At 42.9% G+C, this 14,573-nt stretch overlaps 2 protein-coding genes across 2 annotated transcripts; one reads left to right on the top strand and one right to left on the bottom strand.

The window, feature by feature from the left end:
* The first annotated feature begins 819 nt into the window (after positions 1–819).
* selenoi (selenoprotein I) lies at positions 820–5,744 on the top strand. The gene is made up of 10 exons (XM_077587802.1): positions 820–1,052; positions 2,129–2,197; positions 2,465–2,573; positions 2,720–2,794; positions 2,862–3,124; positions 3,387–3,495; positions 3,616–3,664; positions 3,738–3,918; positions 4,028–4,207; positions 4,470–5,744. The coding sequence occupies exons 1-10, from the start codon at positions 993–995 to the stop codon at positions 4,533–4,535; spliced, it is 1,161 nt and encodes a 386-aa protein (XP_077443928.1). The 5' UTR covers positions 820–992; the 3' UTR covers positions 4,536–5,744.
* Positions 5,745–7,237: 1,493 nt separating this feature from the next.
* Positions 7,238–13,015, bottom strand: LOC144064972 (hormonally up-regulated neu tumor-associated kinase homolog). Its single transcript, XM_077587896.1, has 10 exons — positions 12,662–13,015; positions 12,022–12,144; positions 11,777–11,946; positions 10,455–10,510; positions 9,835–9,973; positions 9,625–9,752; positions 8,855–8,990; positions 8,212–8,380; positions 7,947–8,145; positions 7,238–7,846 (listed from the first exon to the last, which is right to left on the bottom strand). The coding sequence occupies exons 1-10, from the start codon at positions 12,863–12,865 to the stop codon at positions 7,344–7,346; spliced, it is 1,827 nt and encodes a 608-aa protein (XP_077444022.1). The 5' UTR covers positions 12,866–13,015; the 3' UTR covers positions 7,238–7,343.
* Between the last annotated feature and the right edge of the window lie 1,558 nt (positions 13,016–14,573).

Below are 14,573 nucleotides of genomic sequence, written 5' to 3'. Positions count from 1 at the left end.
TGGAAGACCCCTTCTCACATTTGAAGTTCGACTGCTCACCTTTTTTTTATCATGAGAAGGTTTTCATGTTCGGGTCCAAAGTCAACTGGGTTAAGGAGGTCGAGGAGGACAAAGTTTCTTCTGACGTGTCCACGTTTTGTGACGTCGACGAGGCAAACTCCTCAGGAGACGCGAAACACGTTGCACTGTGATGAAATCGGTTACCATGGTCACAGAGCGACACCGGACTGTGACGCTAAATTTGTTGATCGTTCTTCCTGCAACAAAAAACAATGAAATGTTAACAAGAGTTTAAATGTCGTTGCTTATTTCCCCCCCCCCCATTTATTAATAGAGGCAAACAGAATGAAATATAATGTTGTCCCTCGCCTTTTTTTGTATTTCATGTATTTCATTGTTTGATATTTGACTGACCCAGGATCTGTTAATTTCTAGGAATAGTTACAGTTCACTTTCCAGTATTACATTCTGGAAAAAAATCATTTAAAATGATTACAAGATATATTGTTAATGTCTTTTCATATTTATGCATATGTATCGAAGCAAACATTACTGCTTTTTGTAACGGGCATTTAAAAACTCGAGAATCCATGTTATATTTGTGTGGCGTTTGAGTGGTATGATGTAATTCTGTTCTATTAATGATTAATTATATAAAGAACATTCTGAATCGAACCGAAACCGCAATGCTGAGAATAAAATCCGCAAATCGAAGCCCCCCTTAAAAGCCTTCTGAATTTTGTGCTAGCGATGTGGTCTTCCGGAATAGAGGTGGCGCTAAAGAGATCCACCTCCTGGTGCTGTCTGTAGACAGAAGAAGCGGCCTGGGAGTGTTCCGATCTCACGTCAGTCGGCGTGACCGACACAGGATTCGCTCTATGATTACTTAACGTCGCCTCGGCCGCCAAGATTTTCCTCAAAGGTTCGCCCGACGCCACGAAGAGTTAAGCCGTCATTTGTTACATCGCGTCGTGGCGACGTACTGCCCCACGATGGCTCTTCTGTACGAATACGTCACGCAGGAGCAACTCGCAGGCTTCGACAAATACAAGGTAGCATGCTAGCCTGCTGGGTTTTAAACAGCACATCATATCGGCCAAGAAACCGGACATAATGTTCTTGTTCTAGCTGAGAATTTTTCACAGCAGTGAAAAATCCCGACACTAAAATGGTCCCTGAAGGCATCAAATTCATCATCATAATAGTTCGCTGTTGCAAATGATTAAAATAAACAGTATTTAGGTTTAATTTTTGTTTGATTGCTGGTTTGTGGAAAAGTGCGAGATCTTTTTCTTTTTTTTAATCTTAAAAGATGTGTTTAGCATGGAAAGTAGTACGATTTTAGCGTAAGGAAGGGGGATTGCTTTGTATTTCGAATGCTTATTTTTATACTAATTTGAATGTAAATTTATTATACACATTTTTCTGTTATTTGGGTCTTATGCATGAATTACGATTTTTCCCCTAAATCCTTTATGACATTGTTATAGTAATGTGGTCTCCAACTTGCAGCAATTTTGAATACATTTAATAAATTTAAAAATCAATTTTGGGAAAATAGCTAAATTATTTAAGTCAGAATAAATTAAAATTAATGAAAAAAATATTCCTTATAAAAGCCATGTGTAATACAAAATATTAATAATTCTAAATACAAAAGAATAAAGACACATTTACTAAACAAGTGTGGACCATGTGTATTCTGCTCCATTGACAGTAATGGACGTCCAAATTTTAACTGGGAGAGGCGATTGCTCTGCCATAAATGTGAGGAAAAAAATCACAATTAAGTTTCTCCTGACAACTTTTTACATGATTTAGCTCAAAGGCTTGCACGCTAAGTGTTATGCTTCCTTTGACAATTTCGAAGAATTTAGTGATGGTGACTTCTTGTAGCAGTTTCAGCTTCAGATAGTGGTCACATGGCACAATGTGGTTTCCTACATTCTATTATTAGCATCACACTTATTTAGCATCTTCAAGTTTAGTCCCTTAACAATTAACACGATCAAGATATGAATTACAAAAAGTAAAAATGTTTTAGTCATGATAACCCTCAACTCTCCATGGTGTGTATATGTGTCAACATAACGACTAAAACTGATGGCGTGTTTGTTTGTGTTTGCAGTACAGTGCGGTGGACTCAAATCCTTTATCTGTCTACATCATGCATCCTTTCTGGAACTTTTTGGTGAAGGTAAGTCAAGTTCACATGTATGCGTAGCTGTGTGCAAATATTTTTTATTAGAATTAAATTAATTAATTAAATATTAACATGTTTGCTTTTTGCTGCTCTTTGCACCCAATTAAATGCATTTTACGGTTCTATTGCGCATGTTACGAGTGATTGAAACTCCCATCGTCACTTTGCTTCCTTGTCAAAGAAATATTTGATATTAGACACGTTTTTTTTTAATTGTTAGTAAGTTGCTATGATTACTCATATTTTTCTCTTGTACTGTAGTTTTTCCCAAAGTGGTTGGCCCCAAATCTCATCACATTCACCGGCTTCATGTTCCTGGTGGTGAACTTCCTCATGCTGGCCTTCTACGACGTTGACTTCAACGCCTCAGGTGTTTACAATTCTCCCGCAAAAGACGTTTCTTTTTAACTGAAATCTGACTTAAACTAATGACTAACAGGCAGTCATTTTAGGAATGTCGCGGCAACCTTATCACGTGTACGCCTGAATCTACATTTGGGTTTTTGTGCGTTTCAGCTGCTGGCCACGATCACGTGCCCAGTTGGGTTTGGGTGACGGCGGGGATTTTCAACTTTCTGGCCTACACGCTAGGTGAGCGACCGCGTCTTACGCTTCCCACGTTCCGTCCACGCACGCCGCTTCACTCACCTCCTTGCAGATGGCGTGGATGGTAAGCAGGCGCGCCGCACCAATTCGTCCACGCCACTGGGGGAGCTGTTTGACCACGGGCTGGACAGCTGGGCCTGCATCTTTTTCGTGGCCACCGTCTACTCCATATTCGGGCGCGGCGCCAGCGGCGTGGCCGTGTCCACGCTTTACTACATCCTTTGGGTGGTGCTGTTCTCCTTCATCCTGTCGCACTGGGAGAAGTACAACACGGGAGTGCTCTTTCTACCTTGGGGCTACGACGTCAGCCAAGTGGTGAGGATGGGACTTGAACATCTCATCTCGCGATCCACGCGACCAGTAAAATGGATGACTACAAAAGATATGCAGATTTACAGTCAGTCTCATTTGAATCATAAAAACTGGAGTGACAATATTGCAAAATGTTTGTTCCAAGACTGAGTAGAGATTCTTCTGTTTTTTTTTTACCCCCATTTGACCACCAACTGCACTCACTTTAATGTGATAAAGCTAATTTTCATGTTGTCTTAGTGTGACTCATGCTTCTATCTTCAAGACTATCTCTCTGGTGTACGTGGTGACGGCGGTTGTGGGCGTAGACTTGTGGTCCCAACCCGTCCTGTTCCACTTCCTCTACAGAGACTTCTTCACCTTCATGATTGTTGGTGAGACACAAACTAAGTACCACTAACTTCGACCCTTTAATCTGAGCTAAAATGAGGCCTATTTTGGAAGCTTGTCAGCATACTACCACATGTTTAACCTTATTTTTCGATGACTTTCAGCCTGTTCCTTCCTGGTGACGTTACCCATGAGCCTCTACAACGTCCTAAAGTAGGTTTCCTCGCTGCCGTTGCTCATCAGAGCGGCGCTTTGGCACACAGGTGACATAGTTGCATCTGTTCAGGGCCTACCGGAGCAACACGCTGAAGCACAGCAGCTTGTACGAGGCCTTCCTCCCATTCCTCTCGCCCGTGCTCCTCTTCATCCTATCCACCATTTGGGTGCTCCTTTCTCCATCTGACGTCCTGGAGCGGCAGCCCAGGCTCTACTACCTCATGTTGGGCACGGCCTTTGCCAACGTGACGGTGGGTGCTCGCTTTCGGATTTGCACTACGAGCCATTTAGCACTCAAAGGTTCACGCCTTGTCATCTGGGCAAATTTAGCCTTAACGGTACATGTTGCGTGTTTTGCAGTGCAAGCTGATCGTATGCCAAATGAGCAACACGCGTTGTCAGCCGCTAAGCTGGCTCCTACTGCCGATGGTCGGCGTGGTGACGCTGGCCGTGTCGGGTTTGGCGCCTGATGAGACCATGCTGCTGTACCTCTGGACAGCCGCTGTCTTGCTAGCGCACGTGCACTACGGCGTTTCAGTGGTAAGGGGACACGCCCTCAATGTTGATTGCAACACATTTACATACTATGTCTAAAAAAGGGCCAAACCATGATAGCAATAACATTACGGTCAAATGAGTATGCACTAATTTCGTATTAAAAGAAAGAACATGAACGTTTTTGTTTAAAAAAAAAAACGTGTTACTGGTAAAGTAGTAGTAATATTATCGGCCGGGTGTCGGAATCGGTATCGGTGCAACACTAATTGCAATCATGTCAATGATGAATTTGCTTTGTGTGCAGGTGAATCAACTCAGCTGCCATTTTGGCATCCGAGCCTTCTCCCTAAAGAAGCCCAACAGTGATTGACAGGAGGAGGAACGAATCGGCTTAAAAGGAGCAGAGGTCTAGACTCCTCGCAGCGACACGTCACTCTTGTCACCGCGGCAACAGTATATACTCTACATCCTGTGGAGTACGCCCCAAAACACACACACACACGCACCACGTGATCTAACTGTTTTTTTTATGTGATTGGAGAGCTCAAAGGACTCCATCTTACCTCAATGGAGGATTGGTGCACTGCGTCGAGCCAATGAGGATCGAGTGTTTCCTACGGAAATGTGTTCCATTTATGGGCCGGGATCCTCTACACAAAACACAAAAGCCACATAATCACGTTCACATTGTCTGCTTTCGGACAGACACATAATTACAGTATTATGAATGTATAATAATATTAACAAGCCTTGATGAAAACGCCACACTGTCATGGAATTGTCTGACAACAAACGTTTTTAATTTACCTCATTGTTTTTTTTCATCTTTTGCATTCGTAATATTGTTTGCAAGCAGACCTGATTTCTGGATGCGGCCATTTAGGATTCGATCCGCTTTGTGCCGACGGGGAAGCGCCGTGTCCTTCGCGCCGATTCGTTCTTCTTTTCGTCATTTTCCACGTAGCTACGGCAGCCGCTTGAATGAAGAGTGGGTCCCAAAATCCGCGTGACGGAGCGGACTCATTCTGAAGGGAGCGAACACATACTGCCAAAATGCTTTTTTTAACATTTAAAAGAAACAATTAAAAAAAAAATCTGTTATACGCAAGAGATTGCAATCAGATTGCAATTTCCGGTGAGCTTCGAGGAAAATCTGCATGCGTTTCAAGCACATGAACCGTAGAGGGAGCTCAAGTGGATGTTTGTCAACTATTTGTGTGTCTGTCCTCTTATTTCATACACTGATTAACATGGAATGATGCACATTGTCTCCAGTGATCTGAGTTTGTGTGCCTATCGGGAGTGTTTATGTTTGTTGGGCCTTTGTAGTCAAGGAAGAAAAAAAATGGAGTTTATGGAAGGTTCGAATCAAAACATGGCAGATTTGTGTGGTGCTATTCACACTCCATAATAAGAAAATGTCCATGGTAGTGATTTTTGTTATTTTAATAACCACCGTGTTGGATGCACCACTATTTGTGTGATTGCTTTGTTTGTTTTTTTAATGATGTGAGCAAATGGGTGTCTGCAGTGCTTTATACAACTGGAAATATCAGAATAAATGCTACTTAAACTGAAATGTGTGGGCAACTATTTTCATAAGCAGTTGAAAATGTCAAGAAGGGCGAGTGCTGTAATTTATAATAGTCTGGAGATGCTGTAAATCTACAATAGGTTAGAACTAGGGAATTATTATTTAGCATGTTTTCTTACTAGATCTTTTTTTTAAATGACATCTTGTGACAGCTCACTATTTGGCAAGAGTAAATGCATTAAACTTAAAAAAAAATTCTCCCCACCTAATGTACATTGACTGTTGGTCACATGACAAGTAGTTATTTGGTTTCTAGCCTTCGTAATTGTCATTGCTGCTGCACAGGACAGTATTTTCATGAATTATTTTTGCTGTAAATATTTTAGCAGAGGCTTCTGAACAGAAATGAATACCGGAAAACGATCAATTATTAACAGAAAAGCAAAATTCTAACAATTATTTGTAGAGCTAAGCCTTTAAACAAAGGACAACGGTCATTACAGTAGACATATATTCAAAAGTTATCATTAGCTTATAAAGTATGTGTTGTGCTATCTAGAAAAAAAGCAAATGTGATGTCACAAAAAAAGGATTTAGGAGGATATACAATATCTAGAGATATCAAAAATAATTATTTGTTATGTGTCGGGTATTTGGTAAATAAAACATCAAGTGGTCTACATTGGATCATATCAGACAGTCAACTGTGTCGTGTTCCGATTTGGCAATTCTGAATCTACTAAATGTTACAACACAGGTTGATAGTGTGTTTGTTAACTAGTTACATTTGATCTGATAGTGTTGCATTTGTCGGGCAGTTTAGCGTGCTACAGCTCTGGCTTCAGGTTGCGTTACGTTGGGACGTTTAGTGCGCCGCTGACCCTTTCTGACTTAACAAGGCCACGGCCAAGTCCATCGAGATGGCCTCCTAGTCGGCCTGACCCCCCGCCACACAGGCATCCACTCTGCAGACCACGCTCAATTATGAATGAGCGTCGTTAGAAACTAGACGCGCTGCTCACCCACGATTATTGTGGTGTCGTATCACCCACTTAAATGAAGAAGCGGCACACCTTCAGCTATCATTGGAGACATCCATTATACAACAGACTCTCAATTGACACTTGCTTGGGTACAAATGCCAGTTGGCTGCTGAAGCTTAGCTTTGATTGGTTCAGAAAGACAAAGAAATGGCCTTAACTTTTAAGGTTTTTTTTAGTCACGTTCTCAGTTGTTTTCCCTAACGTCGTTTTTTTTCATCAATTTAAGCTAAATAATTTTTGGAGCATGTAACATCTTAAATTTTCTAAATTGTTTTGAATTATTCATTCATTTTCCGAACCGCTGATACTCACAAGGGTCGCGGGGGTTGCTGGAGCTTATCCCAGCCAATTACAGCCATCGGGCGTGGGACATCCTGTATCGGTGGCCAACCAATCACAAGCCAGGGCAATTTAGAGTGTTCAACCAGCCTGTTTTTGAGATGTGGGAGGAAACCGGAGCACCTGGAAAAAACCCACGCAAGCTCGGGGAGAAAATGCAAACTCTACACTGTGAGGATCCACCTGGGATCGAACCCTCGACCCCAGAACTGTGAGGCCGACGCGCTATCCACTCGGCAAAAAATATTTATGAGTTAACGTGTCAGCAGTCGATGCTGCGCAACTTCCTGTCCGTTTTGCGTTGGAGCGCGGCAGGAAGTAGCGGCAGGCTGAGCCCCGTCATCCTTCGTCTTGAAGTCCTTCTGCTTCCCCCCGCCTTGCCGCCCTTCCCCGTCAGAAGGTGAGTTTTGGAGGCGGGGCCTGGAGATTTCACTGGGATCCACAGAGCCTTCCCGTCGCCTGTGTTTTTCGGCCCTGGGTTGCATAAGCGTGGAAGCGTGGTGGGCGGAGCTCCCTGTGCGGGGTCCAGGTGCACTCTGGGAGAGGCGGGGCTTTTCCGTGGCGCATTCGACCTTAGGATGGCCTCCGGCGGGCCGCTGTCGGACCGCAATTTTCCAATGAGAAGCTGCTCAGGTAGGAGGAGCTTTTGCACGCCGCCGTCTACTGGTGGATCGATGGGCACGTGGGAAGGGGCGGAGTCGCACAGGTGTGATGGGGTAGTTATTGGAGGAGACAGATGGATAACTTGCTGTTTCGTTCCCAACACTAGAAGATTAATGGGAATTGTTAGCAATCTAAAAAGTAAATTAAATCAAATGCAACAATGAAAAGCTTCTATAACAATATGATTTTTTGTATTTGTTACCGTCAGGAAGAATCAAAGGTTCTTTTGTACTCAAGGTGACGACAGCTTCGGGTGACGGTTTCAGAGGAGACGATGTTCTGCCGAGATCTTCTTTTAGTGCCGTCTGATTGGTTCTTGTCCCAGCACGCTGGCGCTCTCCCATTTGTCTGTTGGCTTTGGGGCGTCCGCTCGGCGACTTTTTCACCTTGACGACGTCGCTCTGCGAGAAAAAAAAAAAAGCTAACGATCCTGGCAACAGCAATGGAGCAGCCGACTAGTAACTAACTTTAAGACCTCCGGGGGTTCTGTGGATCTTGGCTAGCAGCAAGTAGTAGGCGGCCATGGCGGCGGAGGGCCGATTACTGGCGAGCGAGCGAGTGACCTCCGCGGGCGAGTGGCCCAGCGTGTCCGTCATGTACGCCAGCACCGAGGCGTCCACGTCTTTGGCGTGCAGCCTGCGGGACCACCACGAGTACATTTTTCTCCCTCAACACTTTACAGTTCCAAACTATTGCACTCGAAGAAATGATTTCACGACATTCGCAAGCCAACGACGCGACCGCTAAGGGGCGTCTTTGCGTGGCGAGTAGGCTTTGCACTGATGACATTCCCACACGCTTCCACAAAAGCTGTCACGCTGACGACCACAACAATTTTCATTCGCCTTCATTTCCTTTTGCTCAACGCTCTCGGGTTACAAAACTCACATCACCGGAGCAATAAATATGCAATTTTTTTCTGCGGCGGAATCGAATGGAAAAATACAGGTTAACGTCAGGCCGGAATTACCCGACCGAATCCGCTTCATATTTCATTCGTTGCCTTTGACGGCGAGAGACGTCCGATCCATTCGATACATTTGAATAAGTTCATACCGCTAAAATTCGGAACCCGTACAAAAAGAGAATCAAGAAGCACCCGTAGATTACCTGTTGTCGAACCAGAGTGTGTGTAGTGGCCTCTTGGCGTAACCTTGGCTGATCCAAGGCGCCTCCATGGCGGTTCGGACGCTGGGTCTCACGTCAGGGTCGGCTTCCAGCAGAGACAACACGAAGGTCACCGCACCTGTGAGGCCCAAATGAAAATGTTAGTCATTTCTGATTTTTTTGTTTGTTTTAAAAACAGAGACATTTTTTACAGTGTGAAAGAAATATGTAGTCTATAGACATCACTGACATTTGTAAAGTTCTAATAGTAATGTTTTACTTTGAGTGTTCTTAACTAATCTGATCAGTTGAACTCACATGATCAAGTTTGTGTGTCATGCTGACATTACTTCACTTTGTATATATTTACTAAAATTGGAGTGCAGTAAACAGGTACAACCTGAATTGTATGGCAGCCATTCACAATAATTAAAGTCTAATTGTTTGAAGTACTTAACAAAAGTCCTGTTTACTAAAAATGCTGAGTTTCAACATGGTAACTTGATTTTTTTAGGGTCATTTTTTTCCTCAATCCTTCAAAAAGAGTTGATATTTCAGTTTCATGTGACATGTCAAAGTTTTTTTTCCCAGTGATGCTACCATGAAGGTCCAATGAAGTTGAGAATGACAAGTTATACTACTTGATCCTTACATTCGACTCCATGGACCGAAATGCTGCTATATATCCAATTCCAAACTAATTGTAATTTACATTAGAAGGATGAAAAGAACCACATTTGGCTTTGGAGCCACAGGTTAAAGGGGAATATGACCTTTGCTAATGTCACTAGGTATGTGTGCGATGTTGCCGTCCACCATCTTGTGGTACAGTTGTTTGATGTTGAAGGGCTCCACGGTGAACGGCAGCGTGCCGGTCAGCATGGCGAACACGCTCACGCCTCTGACAACACACGTCACTTAGAAGCTCAGAATTGAACTTAACTCCGATCGCATTCGTGATGATCACGGACGGCGTGACTCACATGGACCATACGTCCACTTTGGGTCCGTACTTCTTGTGGGCGAGGAGTTCGGGGGCGGCGTAGGCGGGGCTTCCGCACTGGGTGCTGAGCAACTCGGCGGGCAGAGACTCCGACCTTAGCGTGTTGCTCAGACCGAAGTCTGCGAGCGGAAAAGAAACATGTCAAGTCACACTGGCCTTTGAAGGATCAGACAACTTATTTAACATCAATAAGCATTGATGGTATTCGGCAATTGATGGGAATGAGAAAATTCTATTGAAAAATGCAACCAAATGAAGCAAACTCCTAAATCAAAAATCAAAAAAAGATTGAAAAAGAACAATAAAAACATGTAAAAATGAAACAAATTAGGACACCGACTGTTCTATTAATTTTCAACAAAGAAGGACAATGATCATAATTTTTTGTGGAATTTGAACTTTAACAATGGGACAGTAATCACCTATTCTTAGGTTAAAATTAGCCCGTAGAGTTAATTAAACAATGAGGAGTTTATTCAATATTCCTTTTTATAAAATGTTTGATTAAATAATTTTATAACATCCATTTATTTCAAAGAGTTTTTACAAGCTCTCCACAGCTTTTCAACAATTGTAATACATATACTAATAAAGACGTACCCACAATCTTGATGTTGTTATTGTCGTCCAGCAGAAAGTTCTCAATCTTCAAATCTCTGCACACAGAACAAGACATTATGGTCCCATATTTTCAATATAACTTCATGATACGTATTGTCAATGTCAATGTTAGGATGGAGTATAATTTCGCCATTTCATCCTTATGAGATTCTTGTTGATAACAGTTGAGTGAGAATGACTTTATATTGTTAATATATATTTTTTAAGATTTTTTTCCAATGCAAAACAGGGTTGGGAAAGACTGCTTTAGGGTGCAAACTCTGACTTTGGTGTCCTGAGAAGCACCCAAAGAGAACTTGAACCTAAATGAACATCTGCGCTCGTCATCCGGCCAGAGAATGGCGTGCGTTCCTTTCAAGTTCATTCATCTCAACAACAGATGCTGAGAAACAGGACGGAAGGAGACAAAGCCAGACGGACGACAAAGAACCGAGGGAAGCGCAGACGTCGCCGTCAATGAGAAAAAAACCTTTGCGGTAAACCTCCTGAACGTGGGGGAGCGGAAAGTGACTCTAAGTGCAAATTTTCCATTTATGTCCATTTTAATCATGCCTCTTTGTGTGCGTGTGTGTGTGTTTGGTCATCGTTGAGGGACTTCATTAGAGAGGAAGTCGGTGATGTCGTGATGATGTGTGAACCATGGCGCCGGCGGAACGTGATGAGGTCATTGCCTGGTAATCACATTCCCACCTTTGGAGGAGCCAAACCTCTTAAAATCCAGCTCTGTTTTGTGTGTGTGTGTGTGTGTGTGTGTGCAATAAAGTGACACCTTTTCGTCCCACACTGCAGGCACATTTTGCTTCATAAGAATTTCTCTGTGTTTGTGCGCATCCGTGTTGGGAAGTAATAAGCCTTTTTTACTTCGTTACTGTATTAAGCTTTTTTTGGTATTAAGTAGTTTTCAAGACTTATTTTCCTTGCATCTGATTTTCGGGCCAGGCGAGGCAATCAAAATGAAGTCATTGGCTGCCCTTGATGTCGGAAAATCATATTTTTTGACGAAAAACAATCAAAAAAGTTAAAAAAAGTCTTTATAACAAAAGTGGATCCTAATTAGTCTTCTTTTCTTACCTGTCTTTGGGGGAGCCCACTAAACTATAAAACAAAGTTTGATATCACAACCAAAAAGAGCTGCAGATTTGTGCGTTCTATTCTGTTGTTGGCAATCCTAAATTCTGGTTGTGATGTCACAACCAGAATTGCTAAAAAAACTGGTCAGGCCTGTACTCAGACTTTTAAGTTTAAGCCTTACGTGAGCACTTTTCCAATCTTTCCACTGCGCGCGGGTGCGAGAGGGTCACCTGTGCACGACGCCATGCTGGTGGAGATGCGCCACCGCTGACAAGATCTGCCGCGTGTATCGCCGGACTTCCTTCTCCGGCAGACGCTTCCTGTCGCAAATGCGCTCCATCAGGTCGCCGCCAGCACACAACTCCAAAACCATGTAGTAGCTGTTCTCCGTTTCCAGAGTCTACAAACACACACACACAATAAATTGGAGAAATTCTCAGTATTTCCATAAATTTAAACGATGCAATTTGGGCACCTCCAAAAGGACGACGACATTTGGGTGTCGTATCATCTGATGGATGTACGCTTCTCTCCTCATGTTCTTATGCACATAAGAGTCCAGACGGGCTTTCTTCTTGTCAACCACCTTGATGGCCACCTTAAAGCACAAGCAGATGGAAAAGCTTTTTCAGAAAATACGTCTCAATAAGTCATTTGCTGATAAACGTGCAATCCATCCGAACTTTCCAGTCCATGCAGTGTTAATAATCATGAAATCAAAAAATTTAAACAATAACGTACATAAAAAATAACCCTAAACTGTTTATCAGAAGTTGCACACTGCAAAAAACCCCACAAACAGTATTTCTTTCTTCCTGGTGGAGGTCCCCCTTGAACAAGTTCAAAGGTTATCATATGTAAACACAACTGCAGTGAGTTTGCTTGTTACCATGGAAATGACAGTTGAATTCATCTTGTCACAAAGTTTGAAACTCAAGTAAAATACATTTAAAAAATGCGAGGTAGATAGTAAATTGAATTGACAGTATGCATTATATATATGCTAAATTGAAAACCAATAGACCAATCCATTTTGAATGGGAGGGGCAAGCGGCAAACAATCGCTGCCAACTCTCCCAGTCAAAATGGACTGAAAATCTAACAGCATTTCTTACCTTCTCTCCTGTATCCAAGTGGAGGCCCTCCATCACCTTGGCGAAGGAACCCTTGTTGATCATCTTTCCTACCAGGTAGGAGCCCACTCGCTTGGTGTGGGGGAAACTCCTCAGCAGCTCCTTGCAGGGGGGCGCCAGCGAGGCCGGGCCCCTGCTCCCTCTGCCGCCAACGTCCCCTTTCACCTTCACTGCGGCGCCCGGCATGGAGGAGCGTACCCCATGGTGTGTTGCCCCACTCGGCCAAAATGCATCGGAGCGGCTTCCTGCTGAGCCTCCAGTGCATCATTAACTCTTCTGTTAGAGACATGTGACACCCTAATTACGCCCCCCACCTCCCATGCACACACACACACACACACACACACATGACCTCCCCACTTCACCACTTCCTCATAGTTACACGATAACAATTCAGACGCTCTTACTTCAAGCTGCTCTTTTCTACTTCTGGCGAACCATCGTCCTGGAACAGAGATTTTGAGATTTAGTGAAGCTCAGACCACATTTTATGATCAATTCACACAGAAATAAAAGGATTCACATAGAACTGTGGTTAAAAATGTTTCATTTAAAAAAACAGACAGGATTCTACGTGCAAAGCAGTCATTTAAAGGGCTAAAAAAGGTTCAACTGTTCTTCAGTGGAAAACAAAGGTGTAGTTTCACACTAGCGCTTGCCATTGAACTCTATCACCACGTGTGTGTGTGTGTGTGTGTGTGTGTGTGTGTGTGTGTGTGTCTCAGATTGCAGTTTGTCCTACTGCCTCACTCAGTAGATCCAATACGCCGTGTAACGTGACACACACACACACACACACACACACAAAATATACTCTGCTCTGATTGGTGTTTCAACCATGAAGTGACACAATATCAGAAATTATCCAACATTGAATCAATGTTGTGGTTTAACCATGAACTGACAATATCAAGTTTATTCAACGTTTAGTTCACCTTGTGTTTCAACCATGAACTGAGTTTAATTATACAATAATTATCAAAGCGTTCTAATGTACTTGTAAAAAACACTGGCATCATAAAACAGACCGCATGTAATGCTTGAGTTATGAAATCCATTTTAAAAACTACAGTCATAATTTATGGGGGAAATCAATAAAAAACTTTTGTTCAAAACATATCTCATGTATTTCCTCCCCAATAAGTATCCTGTCACAATTTCCTTTTTTGCAATATATTTAAATTGGATAACTCTCATCATTTCTGTGACCCAAAATGGATAATCTGTAACTGCTTCCCTCTCCTGGCAATAGCACGACAGTGCATTTCACAGGTTATTAATGCTGATTCAGCACTTAAATTTCAACATCCAACAACAAATGTTGCTACTTCAACTACTCCCAATAACACATTCATGTACAAACAAATACATACACACACTAAAACCTAGAAAAATGGTGACAGCTGACAAAGTGCGGAAACTTCTTTATATAATTCTGCAAAGAACCAGCGACCATTTTCATCTATGAAAGTGTGTATGTGTGCATATCTACTATGTGCACACTTGTGTGTACGTGTGTGAGAGGAGTGGTGACGTGAGGCTTGGCCCCTTCAACTTTCTGCAGGGTTTCCCCACTGAAAAGGCCAATTAAAGTAAAAAACAAACACACACTGGTATGCACTGAACACACACAAACATAACCGCTCTTCTGCTAAAATGTCCTGCTTATTAAAGCAGAATGTGGTGAAGTTTTGTGAGTGCATGTGTGTGTTTAATGCATGTGTGTGTGGGTGTGTGTGTGGGTATGTGTGTGACACATGTGGGTCGAGCCGCCAGGAAATGACTGGTTCGCTTCATTCTTGTCATCACCTTCCAACATGTTTCTTTCACATTTCAATTTGGGGAGCGGCGCAGCGGGCAGCAAGCGCGCACATACACAATGTGCACGTGTGCA

The sequence above is a fragment of the Stigmatopora argus genome, chromosome 19, assembly GCF_051989625.1.
Source record: "Stigmatopora argus isolate UIUO_Sarg chromosome 19, RoL_Sarg_1.0, whole genome shotgun sequence".
Taxonomy (NCBI): domain Eukaryota; kingdom Metazoa; phylum Chordata; class Actinopteri; order Syngnathiformes; family Syngnathidae; genus Stigmatopora; species Stigmatopora argus.
Note: the sequence above shows the minus strand (reverse complement) of the source record. Positions and strands in the feature narration are given on the sequence as shown.

What these genes read in the sequence shown, in the direction of transcription:
- selenoi (XM_077587802.1), top strand. Translation starts at nt 993, where the DNA reads ATGGCTCTTCTGTACGAATACGTCACGCAGGAGCAACTCGCAGGCTTC. An exon ending in TCTGGAACTTTTTGGTGAAG is followed by an intron (nt 2,198 to 2,464) that starts GTAAGTCAAGTT and finishes CTTGTACTGTAG; the next exon opens with TTTTTCCCAAAGTGGTTGGC. An exon ending in CGGCCTTTGCCAACGTGACG is followed by an intron (nt 3,919 to 4,027) that starts GTGGGTGCTCGC and finishes CGTGTTTTGCAG; the next exon opens with TGCAAGCTGATCGTATGCCA.
- LOC144064972 (XM_077587896.1), bottom strand. Translation starts at nt 12,865, where the DNA reads ATGCCGGGCGCCGCAGTGAAGGTGAAAGGGGACGTTGGCGGCAGAGGG. An exon ending in ACCTAGTGACATTAGCAAAG is followed by an intron (nt 8,991 to 9,624) that starts GTCATATTCCCC and finishes TGGGCCTCACAG; the next exon opens with GTGCGGTGACCTTCGTGTTG. An exon ending in ACCTTTGATTCTTCCTGACG is followed by an intron (nt 7,847 to 7,946) that starts GTAACAAATACA and finishes TTAATCTTCTAG; the next exon opens with TGTTGGGAACGAAACAGCAA.